Source organism: Diceros bicornis, chromosome 19 (genome assembly GCF_020826845.1).
Source record: "Diceros bicornis minor isolate mBicDic1 chromosome 19, mDicBic1.mat.cur, whole genome shotgun sequence".
In the NCBI taxonomy this organism is placed as follows: domain Eukaryota; kingdom Metazoa; phylum Chordata; class Mammalia; order Perissodactyla; family Rhinocerotidae; genus Diceros; species Diceros bicornis.
The window spans coordinates 11,543,665-11,556,234 of NC_080758.1; the positions used below are offsets into that span (position 1 = coordinate 11,543,665).

At 59.6% G+C, this 12,570-nt stretch overlaps 1 protein-coding gene across 1 annotated transcript in view; it reads left to right on the plus strand.

The window, feature by feature from the left end:
* Positions 1–267: 267 nt before the first annotated feature.
* The window catches only part of RIPOR3 (RIPOR family member 3), a 31,877-nt gene continuing 19,574 nt past the window's right edge, over positions 268–12,570 (plus strand). The window contains exons 1-3 of the mRNA XM_058562482.1: positions 268–380; positions 8,043–8,189; positions 11,456–11,534. Of these exons, the coding sequence (XP_058418465.1) occupies positions 271–380; positions 8,043–8,189; positions 11,456–11,534 (336 nt within the window). The 5' untranslated portion in view covers positions 268–270. The remainder of the gene's footprint in view (positions 381–8,042; positions 8,190–11,455; positions 11,535–12,570) is intronic.

The following is a 12,570-nucleotide window of genomic DNA, read 5'->3' on the forward strand; positions in this document are numbered from 1 at the left end:
GAGCTGTTTCCTGCTGCACGAGGACTCAGCATCGCTCAGGCATTAAGGACCCGCGTGCAGAGTGCAGAGACCTGGGTTCGAATCTCGCTCCTGCACTGGCCCTGGGCAGGTTCCCTCACCCCCCCGAGCCTCAGTGTCCTCTTCTGACCCAGGACAGTGCTGGCCACCCCCTCTCCGGGGCTGTCGTGAGGACCTTGGGGGCCGCGGTGGAGGGCACACACCAGGTGACGGTGGAGGTGACTCTCCTGTCCTCTCCCGCAGGTGACGGCCATGTCGGTGAGGGTGCGGTTCCTGTCCCCCGGGGACACGGGGGCCGTGGGGGTCGTGGGCCGGAGTGCCTCCTTCGCGGGCTTCAGCAGCGCGCAGAGCCGGAGGATCGCGTAAGTTCTGCCCAGTCGCGGGTGCCGGCTCGTCCGAGGGCCGGGCGGGGACGGCAGGGACATCCTCCTCCCATGCCAGTGACCCTGAGGCTCCCTCTCCTGCCAGGCCTGCAGCCCAAGGCAGTTTGTGTGTGTGTGTGTGTGTGTGTGTGTGTGTGTGTGTGTGAGAGAGAGAGAGAGAGAGAGAGAGAGAGAGAGAGAGAGAGAGACTCGGTGTTGGAGAAACCTGTAATTTCCTTGAGGCCTGAATAGGTGTCACCTCACATGCTCCTGGCGGTTGTTCCCTGAAGTCCACCTGTCTGAGCTTATCAGACTCACTTGGCAGACCAGAAAACTGAGGCTCAGAGAGGGGGAGCCACTCACCCAATGTCACACAGCGACACTGGTCAGAGTTGGAACTTCGTCTCCTAGGGGCGGGCTTAGGATAGAATGTTCTTCCTGTTTGATAGAATGGGAAATGGGGCCACCTGTCCCAGCTCTGTGACCTGGGGCAAGTGACTTCGCCTCTCTGAGTCTTGGTTTCCTCATATGTGAAACAGAGATCACGAATGTCCCTCCCTTGAGGGGTTGTCATGAGGGTATAATGAGGTGACAAATGACAAGTGGCTGGCACACGCTGGCACACGGCAGGTCCCCGTGGAAAGTTTTCAAAGGAGGAGGTACAGCCTCTGCAGAGATGGGCCTGGGGTCAGGGCGGAGCCTGTGACCTGAATCCACGGCCTCTCCGCGGGTGTCCCCTCCAGCTGCAGGGTCCCTGGGAGGAGGGCGCATTTCTGCTCCTGGGGCCACAGCCCGGTCAGCCCAGGCCTGCCTGGCCCCCTGGCTCCAGGGCTTCACGTCGGGCACTGTGCAAGCCCTTGGGGAGCCGCCTGCTGGCTGTCAGGCCTGGGGAGGGGGTCCCCGGGCATCCTGAGGGGCCCAAACATCCGCCTGTGTCAGCAGATGTAGTGGACATGCACGGCCGCCAGGCAGAGCAGGGCGCAGGACCTGTTTGGTCAGTGAGCCAGTCAACAACCAAAGCCCATCATGGCATCGCCTCCCTGAGGCCCTGCACTACATTCCCAGATTCCCAGCCCACGCGGGACACAATCCAGTCCCTCAAGTGGCCTCGCGGCCCCTGTGATCCGGCCCCACAGGCCTCATTTTTAACCCTGTGCTTTAGCCACAGTGACCTCCCCGCTCCGGGCCTTTGCACAGGCTGTGGCCTCCTCCTGGAACTCTCCGCCCACTGCCCTTCACCTGGCCAGCTCCCGCTCTGTCTTCTCCGGCCTTGGCTTCAGCGCCACGTCCTGGGGAGGACCACCGAGCCCCAGACCAGGCCAGGTCCCTCCTGTGGCCCTTTCCTAGGGTTCAAAGCTGCACAGTAGCTGCCCCCCCAGTCATGCTGGCCCTGCGGTCAGGCCCTCCAGCTCTCACGGTGTGTCCTGGCCGTCAGCTCCCAGGTATGCCCAGGAGGAGTGGCATCTCGGGGTTGAAATCCTTGAGTGTCCCAGAGGGAAGCGCCCTGAGGAATCCCTCATTCATTCCACAAAGACTTACAGAGCACCTACTCCAGCCGGCCCGTGCCGGGCTCCAGGGACAGACCCAGGCCCCGCCCTCCTGTCAGGGCAGCAAACAATTAGCCGACAATAATTGAGACGAGTTCAGCTGGTGACAAGTGCTGTGAAGGCATTAAAACAGGGCACGTGGGAGGGCAGCAGGGGTCTCGGAGGAGGCCCTCAGTGAGGCAGGGGAGTGTTTAAGCGAAGGCCAGAGAGAAAAGAAGGAGCCGATCCTGTGCAGACAGGGTGTGGGGCTGGGGAAGCCTTCCAGGTGGAGGGGACAGTGAGTGCAAAGGTCCTGAGGCGGGAATGAGCTTTGACAGACAGAAAGCGGGCGTGTGGCTGGCTGGTGGACAGCGATGAGAGAGGGGGAGGGCCCTGCAGGGCCTTGTGGGCCACAGTGAGGACGTTCGCAGTGTGAGGGGAGCCGCCGAAGGGCCGAAGCAGAGGAAGCTGAACCCCAGATGGGAAGGAATTTGGCCAAAGCCCCAGAGGGAGTGAGCAGCCAGAGCCCCTGACTCCGAGGCTCCCAGAGGAGAAAGCGTGATGCCACTTCGAGGAAGGCACACAGTAGGTGCTCCATAAATGCTGCTGAGAGGGGCTATACTGGCCAGCGAGTGATGCTGTTTCAGAGCTGCCTCTGGTTGGGCTTCCACGGGGTCTGTAACCAGGGCTGCTGAGGACAGTCGTGCAGGTGGCCTGGCCACGGGGGGCATCCAGCCCCTGTGACCCTCCCGAGCTGCGCGCCCCGGCGTGGAGCTGCTCCACCCAGGGGGGCCTCTCTCTGATCACACAGAGGTGCTGTGGGGACTTTGTCCCCGTGGTCCAGCAGCAGCGGAGGGGTCCACAGACCGCACTCACATGGGGCCCTGCGCGTAGATTTAACGATCTGCTGTCGCCATCTAGAAATTCAGAACAAGTTTTGCACAAAGGGTCATGTGTTTTCTTCTGCACTGGGCCTTATGAATTCTCTAGCAGCTCTCCTCCTGCCAGGCCTCTGGGGGCCTCTGGACCTCCCGCATCCATGGGAAGTGTCCCCTCAGGCCCCGTCGGGAGCTCTGCCCGAGAGTGCCCCTCGGTGGGCCCCGTCCTGGATTCCTGGGGTCAGCTCTCTGGGCGGAGAGAGAACAGAGGGGATCCAACCCCACGACACTAGGGCCCGTCGGTCATCAGCAAGGCTGAGTCAGGTCCCGCGAGGTCCATCCAAGTCCGAGAAAGTCGGCCTTGATGGCTGGAAACATCATGGGGGCTCCTCCTACTGGGGGTCCCCCTCGGGGAATTCTGGAGGGGGTCCTGAGGTCCCCGAATGGCCGCCATCTGGCCTCGGCCTCTGCAGCCCCCTTGTCTGGGGGCGAGAACAGAGCTGCCCACGACGATAGGGAAGAGCACATCTGTTTGTAACTTCCCGTCTCTGTCCAACTCCCAGGGGTCTGGACCCTTGGCCCTGGGGCTGGATGCCCCGGGCTGGGTTTCAGGCCTCACCTTCTGGCCTTCTTTCCCAGGTAATGTGACCAGGCTGAAACACAGGCATGCTGCCAGGCACTCCGCGGCTGGGGCGGTCAGGCAAAATCACCTTAGACGGGAGAGCGGGAGAGCAGGGCTCCACTTGGCAGGTTGACACCCCCTTTGTCCCCAGTCCCCACCCCTGCCCTGACACCTGAAACCCCTGTGACTCTGGACAGGGCTTTTAATTTCATAATCTAAGCATTCACTTGGTGAAGTAATCTGGTGGGGAAATTTTACACTAAGGTGCAAATGATTGCTATAATAAGGCCATGTATAATGAAGATATAAGAATATTTTATAATATAAGGCCCCATATACTAAGGTGAGGGGGACGAAGAGGAGGGCCAGGCCCTGACACTGTCCCATTCTGCCCTGAGGACAGGCACAGCCGCTCTGAACCCCTCTCTGCCACTCCTCAGCCAGGTATCCCCTCGCCCAGGCTGTCAGGCAGGTACCCTCCCGAGCCAGGGCCACCGCAATGTCCTCACCACCCTGGGGATGCCTCCGTCGGGACGGCTGGGCCGTGCGGGCGTGAAGATTGAGGAGCAGCCCTTGGTTTTCAAGGAGAGGAGGCCGGAGAAGGAGCGCACAGCGGAGGCGGTCGCACTGCGCCGTGCGTGTGGGGCAGTGAGGGGCACAGACTCCGGGCCCAGAGGCCGTCACCCAACCTCAGTTTCCCTGACTGTAGAAAGGGGCAGACCCCAGAGCCGTGCGTGGGGAGAAACGGGCTAGCGCACGCGCAGCACGCGGAGCCGGGCGCGAACCCTTCCAGGGCCCCGCGTGTCTGTCATCGTCCCCGCCCACCTGGGGCCACCGGACGTGGGAGACCCGGCTAGCTCACACCGCTGTCGCATCGAGTCCTCGCCTGAAGCGTGGCCAGGCGGCCCCATAGTCGCCCCACGCCCGCCTCCAGTCCCCACTGGAGACTAAGTGTTTCCCAAGACGCCAGGCGGGGACAGCCCCGGTGGCCTCACGTGAGGGCGGGACCAGGGCTTCGCGTGCCCGTCTGGACGCTCGTCCGGCGAGCCGGGAGCTGTTGAACGTTTACCGAGCCCTCCCAGCGCTGGCGAAAATACCCGCCCCGGAGGTCGCTCCCTGAAGCCCGGGTTGTGACGCCCGGGCCAGACACGCAGCCCGATTTCACCATCCAGAGGCTGCGCCAGCATCGCCTGCCCCGGCTGGGCCCGCCCCGGGGTGGCCCCACGCCTGCCCCGTGGAGGCTGTGGCGAGAGCACTGGGCTCAGAGCTCCCGGGAGCCGGTGCTTCCAGGCACAGCCGCAGGAGCGAGGGCGAGGCGGTCTCCACGAGGAGGAAGGGGGGCCCGCGGAGCGCACGCACCTGCCGAGGACTGCGGACCGCTGGGAGCTGGCAGGTGAGCGCGGCTCCTGCAGCCCCAACTCACAGCTGCGCGCCCGTCCTCCTGCCGGGACCCTAGCCTGTCCCAGGAAACCCGAAACCCACCTCTCTGGAGGCTGCAGCCCTGCCCCTCTGCTGGCCAGGAGATGGCAACTCTGTGTAGGGCCTGTTCCAAGAGGTGGGTGATGTGGTCTTGGGGAGGGTGAGGGAGGAGGACGCACAGCCCCCTCTCGGGCTCTGGAAAGTGTCACTTGACGTATAAGATGTGACTACCAGCCACAGCACTAACGGGGTGCCAGGCTCTGTGCCCAGTACCTTTACTTCAACATCACCTGGTTGAGGAGCCTTCTCTGTCCATCCTATTTAAGTGCAGTATTCCTCCTTTATTGTTTTCCTTGGCACTAGGCACTATCTGATATGTGAGTGTTTTTTATTATCTTATTCAGCTCTGACGTATATATCGCACATTCTCTTTGCTGGGCACTGCTTGAAACCCTTTACATTTATTAACTCATGTAACTCCTACAGCAACCCTTTCTCTGGTCCCCATTTCATAGATGAGAAAACTGAGGCACAGAGAGGTTCAGTAACCTACCCAAAGTCACACAGCTGGTCACTGGAGGAGCCAGCTAGAGACCGGGCCTCTGGCTCTGGAGCCTACGCTTGTTACACTCCCATGGTCCCCCCAGCTGGCCGGCGGCTCACGGGGCAGGGGTTTGTCTGTTTTGGTCACTGTTCCACCCCCAGCCCCTAGAATGGCATCTGGTGCACAGTCGTGCTCGGTGAGGATTTGCTGAGCGAGTGACTGTCTCATGACAGCTCCACGGGCTTGCTGTTCCCCTTCTACAGACGGGGAAACTGAGGCTCCAGTAGGTTGAGTGTCTGTGGCCTTGGGGCTGGGATTTGAACACACGACTAACCAAGAGCTTGTGTCCCACGAGACAGTATGGGCTCCCAGCTTGGCGAGGCTCCTGAGGGTCTGGGGCGGGGTTCCAGATCCTTCCTTGCTGCAGCATCCTCTGAGACCCTGTTGTCACCGGGCCTGGGTGGCCTGGAACCTGTGTTTCTGGCATGCTGGTCGGTAACGTGGCTGTGCAGCGTGTGGGGAGCATGGGTCTTGGGGCTTGGTCCCCGTCAGCAGGGTGGCCGGGACAGCTCCGCTCTGCCGCGTCGACAGCAGGTCTGCGTCTGTGTGTGGAATGTGCAGTGTCTGGCTGGGCTGGAAATACAGCCTGGCCGCCGCTGAGCCTCTCTGTGGTTCCCTGTGTCCGCCCATCCCCGTCACACACAGACTGTTCCAGCTCCTCCTCTCCACCCTTGCTCACTCTGTCCCCCAACTTGGAACACTCTTCTTGGGGTGCAGCTTCTGTCCTGCTCTTCCTTCGAGGTCCAGCTGAACACCTTGGGTCCCGGGGTCCCTTTGCTCTCCAGTCCCCCATATGCTCTATTTCCCAGTTCAGTTCATCTCGGTATTTACTGAGCACCTACTATTTCCCAGGCTGTGGGTGCAGAGGAAGATACAGGTGGTATGTGGTTATTATTACAATAGCGAACATTTATTAAGCACCTACTGAGTGCCTCCATTGTGCCAAATGTTTGACCTGGTATCTAACAGAAATCCTAGCACTCCCCTCTGATTTAGGTTCTATTGTCTTCCCATTTTACAGATGAAAAAACTGAGGCTCGAGTAATGTATTAGTGTAGAGGTGAAGTTGCTTTGACAAAGAACCCCCCCACCCCAAAATACAGGGGCTTAAACGAGATCGGTTATTCCTCCCTCTCTGCTGTAACAGAGTAGAGCCAGTGGGTGGTCTGCTCCACAGGCTGTCCAGGGTCGGTCTTTCTCTGTTGTTGCTCAGCCATCGCGTGGGGGCCCTGGTGCACACGGGTGAAGCTGGCTCCTCAGCGTACCTGGGGAGGACAGGGAGGGAAGGAGAGATATGGAGAGAAAGGCTAGCAGCTCCCCTTTAAGAAACGGACCCAGAAGTTAGTTTTATGTGTCACTTTCTCCCTTGTCTCTTTTGCGAGAAGGTGGTCCAGGGGCACCTGGGAGACGGTGTCTGTCGAGGGATAAGATGGACTTAAACACATCTGGTGGCGAGTGCAGGCTGCGTCAGCCAGCCCTGGTCTCGAGCTTAGCGGACAAGGCATAGGATCATAAGATTCTAGAAGGGGCTTAGATGCCAATGAGACCAGTTCTGGACTGTAATGAGGGCACCTGACCCCGCACTACTGTAACCAATCCCGAAATGCCCGTACAAATCCCTACGGGGCTGAGAGACACAGCTGTCACTGCTGGGAGACGTTAGTTCTCAGGATCATCCAGTCCACACTCCCAACTCCAATAGGCTTAAGCAAAAAAGAGAACCAACTGGCTCATGTATCTGAAAGTCCATGGACAGCTCTAGCTTCAGGCATAGCTGGATCCAGGAACTCACTGTCATATGAATTTGGTCTGCCTCTGTCTGCTCCTCTCTGTGTTGGCTCCATTCTCCCCACATGGTGGCAAAGGAGGCGGCTGGAAGCTCCAGGTGTATGAGCCTTCAGATGAGCAATGCTGGTGGGAGGAACCCTTCCCCCTCCTGTGAATTTGGAACCAAACTCCTGGCAGGGTTACTGGCCAGCCTTGTGTCCCATGCCTCTCCCTGGGCCAGGGGAGTGGAATAGGTTGACCCACCCAGGCCTAGGACATGGGTTTGCCTCAGAATGCTTGTGTATGTGTGTGCATGGGCACGTGTGTGTGCATGTGTGTGTGTGGTGATTTGTTAGGCTACCTCCCTCCAAACCACATGTAGAAAGAGCAGGGTTGAGGAGGTGCCCCAGAGGAAGATGAGGTGCTATTAACAGAGGGAGGGGGGTGGCTGCGGGGTAGGCAGAGCCAACAGATGCCCACTCTACGGGCACACCACAGGACTACGATTTGGCCTCCCATGTTGCTTTGCCTGCACAGACAGAGCTTGCTGAACAGAGAGCATTGACATTTGGGCTGCTTGATTGTATTTCTCACTGTAAGTTAATTTTCATATCAGGTTATTGTCATTCTTTTAATCCTCAAATCCAAGCCTTCATTTTACAGATGAGGAAACTGAGGCCCAGGGAGTCTAGGCAACTTTCCAAAGACCATGTAGCATGGTGGGGATGGGGTGGGACTCAGCCAGGTCTCCTGACTGCCTGGGGCTCTGGCCACTGTTCCCAAAGCCGGCCCCTGGGAAGGGCTTGCTCGAGACCCCTGCTCTGACCCCCTCATCCCTTCTCACAGAAAGTCCATCCACAGGAACTCAGTGAGATCTCGAATGCCTGTGAAATCCTCCAAGATGTACGGCACGCTGCGGAAGGGGTCTGTCGGCCCCGACCCCAAGCCGCAACAAGTGAAGAAGATCTTCGAAGCGCTGAAGAGAGGCCTCAAGTAAGGATGAGTGTTGTTGCCTTCAAAAAGCGCATTCTCCGGCCTGGCCGCCTGCTCCTCTCTGCCTCTTCCTGGGGCGCATGGTTGGGTCTCATCTGTTGGAGGCTGCAGAGGGAGCTCCTGGTTACTCATTTAGTCAACAAGCATGTCCTGTTGCAGCCACATGCACGACCCTGTCATTGGCTGCTGGGGACACAGTGAAGACGGCAGGAGGACCCTGGTCTCGTGGAGCTTAGAGTGTAGAGGAGGAGATGGCAATCAAATGTGATCAGTAACGTAACTTCCACCAGCCTGAGTGCAATAAGAGAGAGGTGATGGAGAGACCGTGCGGGGAAGGCCTGTCAGACAGGGTGGCCCAGGGAGACTCACCGAGGGGGTCCTGATGGTTCCTGAGACCTGAATGGTCTGAGAAGGAGCATCATGCTGGCCTCTCGGGGACAAGCATCCCAGGCAGAGGGAACAGCAGGTGAAAAGGCCCTGAGGTGGGAGCATGCGCACCAGCAGGAGATCAGGGTGGCTGGATTTGAGTGAAGAAGAGACTGACTGACCAGCTGGACAGAGGCCAGAACAGGAAGATTCAGTCACTCCCTCCGTGTATCTTTATTGAGGGCTTGTGAAGTGCCAGGCGCACAAAAACACAACAATCCCCGCCCCTGTGGAGCTGACATCCTAGTGGGGGACAGACAGCCAGTAACAATGCAGAAAAGTAAGAAATAGGGCATGTCAGCTGGTGTAGGTGCTCGGGAGGGAAACACACCAGGGTAAGAAGGCCCAGGGTTGATTTTAACTACAGTCGTGCTGCATCACGACGTTTCAGTCAACAGGCCACATATACGACAGTGGTCCCATAAGATGAGTACCCTATGGCCTAGGTGTGTCGTAGGCTATACCATCTAGATTGTGTAAGTCCACTCTGTGATGTTCACATGACGTCGCCTAACGACACATTTCTCAGAACATGTCCCCGTCGTCGAGTGACACACGACTGTAAAGTGTTCAAGGAAGTTCTCACTAAGAAGGTGACATTTGAGCAAAAACCTGAAGGGGTGAAGGCGTGAGCCCTGCAGATAATGGAAGAACATTCCAGGCCAATGAAGCCACATGTGCAAAGGCCCTGGGGCAGGAGCATGATTGGAACATTAGGGGCACCGTGAGCAGGCCAGCCTGGGAGCTGAGGGAGGGAGAGGGTGATGAGGCCTGGGGGTGATGGGGACCAGATGATCTGGGGCCTTGTGGGCTGTGGTGAGGACTTCGTGTTCAGTCGGGGTGAGCAGGGAGCCATGGAGGGTTCTGAGAGGGGTGAGGATGAGATCCAAGTTTGGTTTTAACAAGAGCCTCTGGCTGTTTGTGGAGAATGGCCTGTAGGGGCGGGGCAGAGTGGGGAGGGTGGTGGGAAGGTGACGGGCTGTGGTCAGGAGGAGGGTGACGGTGGACTCACCAGGTGAAGCTGGCGGGCGGGGAACAGGGGCAGTTCCGGGACACATTTTGGAGGAGGAGCGGACAGGATTTCCTGAGGGATGGGAGAGGGGCACGGGAGAGGGGTGGAGACGGGGAGAGCGCGCCCGAGAGGAGACGACAGGAGGTCGCTGGGGCACAGTCCCGCTCGGGAGCAGCGAGGTTTCAGCGCGGGTTCTCCCGTGAGCGGGTCGCGTGGCCTGGGCCCTGTTGCGCGCTCTCCCCGGATCAAGCGGCGGCCTCCTTCCCCGGCTCCGCCCCGCCGCCCTCGAGCCCGCCCAGCCCCTCCCCACCTGCCACTCCCTCCTCTGCTCAGTCTCTCCCGTGGCCCCTACTGCCCTCGGGAGGGCATTCAGGTCCTTTCTGACCTTCAACCTTTCTAGACTTTTCTTTCATTATTCACTCCCGTCCCCACCACCCTTAGCGTATCCCCAAATGTGCCCTCTTCCCTCGTGAGTCTGCGCCTTGGCTCTTGGGAAACAGCCCCTGGGCGGTGGAGAGGCACGGGGGGCTGCGGCTCCCCGAGTCTCTAGTCCTGCGCGCGCATTTGCCGGACTGAACACTGTTCCTTCCTCCTGGATGCCCTGCCCAGCCCTCCACCTCTTCGCCTCACCAATTAAAAATAATAATAATAATAACAGCAGCCACGCCTTGTTCGGGGCATTACCTGCGTCGTGTCCTTGAACCCCTAAAGAACGCTATGAGAGAACCTCAGCCTCCTTGTCCAGGCGAGGAAACTGAGTCCCACAGGTGGGAAGCAGCTTGTCCGGGAGCCCACGGCCGGGAAGCCGAGAGTGGGGCTCCGGGGCCAACGCTGGCCTGCCCCGCTGTCCCCCGGGTCTCGGGGTCAGTGTCACGTCCCCCCACCCCGGGGGCCTGGCTCCCTGCCCAGGGCGCCTCCCTCACCCTCCTCCTGTGATGCGCACTGCACGCCCCGGCCCCGCGCTGGTGCAGAGTGGGAGCTGGCGCTGTGCCCAGAGGGTGGAGGCCTGCCTGGAGGCGCTCGTCTCCCAGGACAGCTCCTGGTGACCCTGGAGGACTATAAGTTTGAGACTTGTCTGGGGTCAACAGCACCCCCTTCTTCCTGAGGAACCCGACCCCTGAGCGAGCGGTGGCCCAGCAGAAGGTGGTGTAAGTGGGCCCAGAGAGGAAAAGTCACCTTCCTGGGGTGACCCAGCAAATCTATGGTGGAACAGGATGGGGGCCCCACTCCGGCCCCCAAGTCCAGACTTCGGGATTCCTGTCCTAGTCTCTCTGGCTGGAAAGCACCCCTTGGAATGTCCCCCACCCCGGCCTACGGCTATCTCTGTACTCCCCAGACTGGGTTCTCCAGGCCCCGCTCTAATCCTTGGCCCGGGCACCCGGACCAAGGACGGCCTGTCCTTGTCCACCAGCGAGGCGTGCCCTCGCTGACCTCCCCTGCGCTGCGGTGGAGACATCGGCCCCTGCAGGCCGCTGCCTGCTTTCAGACCTGGGCTCAGCCTCCTCCCTGCCGTGTGACCTGCACTGGGTCACTTGGTGTCCTCAAGGATCAGTTTGCCCCTCTCTAAAACGGGTGGGACAGCAGCAGAACCTGTCCGTGGGACTGTTTGGGGAGTTAACGGGGATCCCCCACTTCGCACAGCGCCGGGCACGCAGCCCTCAGCCTGCGGGGTCTGGAGCCGGGCGGGTGGGGATGGCTCTGCCCCTCTGACCTCAGGGCCCGCTGAGGACCACCGCTGCCCTCCATGCTGCCCCCGCCGAGCCCTGGTCACCCACCTGTTTCTTGTCCTCTTGTTCCTTTTCAAACCCCTCCCTCGTTCTCCTCACAGGGAGCATCTGTGCGTCCAGCAGGCCGAGCTGGGGTACCTGTCGGGACGGCACAAGGACACCCACAGGAATTCCAGGCTGGTGAGACTCCCCCCACCCAGCAGCTGTGGCCGGGTTCGGGGTTGGACCCTCCCTCCACCCTGCCTGCATCGTGGGTGTGAACCCCGGTCTGGGAACTCAGAGGCCCGAGGAAGGACTTGCTTTATATTGTGATGAATTCCCGTCACAGGCTGGGGGGCAGCTTCCCCACCCCCTCACCCGGTCTCAGGGCTCAGCTCCATTCTCTGGTTCTAGAAGTGACTGTAAGGCAGGCGGGTGTATGGAGGTGTGTATGTTTTGACGCCCTATTTTCTAGGCCTTGGCCATCTGGGTGCCACGCAATCCGGGCGGCTCCTGCCATGCCGGGAAATTGGGCCAGGCTGGAATCTAGGTGTGTCACCGTGGCCCCTGATGTGGCCTTGATCAAGCCCGAGTGCCCCCCCACAACCAGCGCCCCTGTGGTTCTCCTGCCATTCTGAGGCCAGCGTCTTTGAGGTTGCCCTGGGGCCTGTCTGGCCCAAGACTTACCCCCTTAGCAGAGGCAGATTTAGCAAAAAAGAGACCCCAAAACCAAGACCAAAAGCAAACAAACAAAAAAATAGGATGCCCAGTTAAATTTGACTTTTGGATAAACAACAACATTTTTCAGTATAAGCATGTCCTGGGCAGTCTTCGGGACATACTTACACTAAAAAAAAAAATGAGTCATTGTTTCTTGGAAATGTCCTTGTCACGGGGATCCTGTATTGTATCTGCTCACACTGCCCAGATCCCACTGCCAGGACCTCTGTCCCTCCAGCGGAGGCTCTGTCTTTCCAGTCTTGGGAAGTCCCCCCCCCCCCCCCCCCCCCCGGCCCCACTGCTGCCTCGGGAAAGCCCCTGCCATCCTTAATGGGATTAGACTTCTGGAAACAAAACCCAGGAGGCCTTGCTGCCTGTTCCACATCCCTCCCCCAAAGCATCAAAGCATGAAGCAGCCGCCAGCTTGATGGAGGGACTGCAAAGCCGAAAAGGGGAACGAATCTTTCTATCAAAATAGCATCCGGCCGCCTCTGTGTCCTGGCTTCAGTGGGGAAGA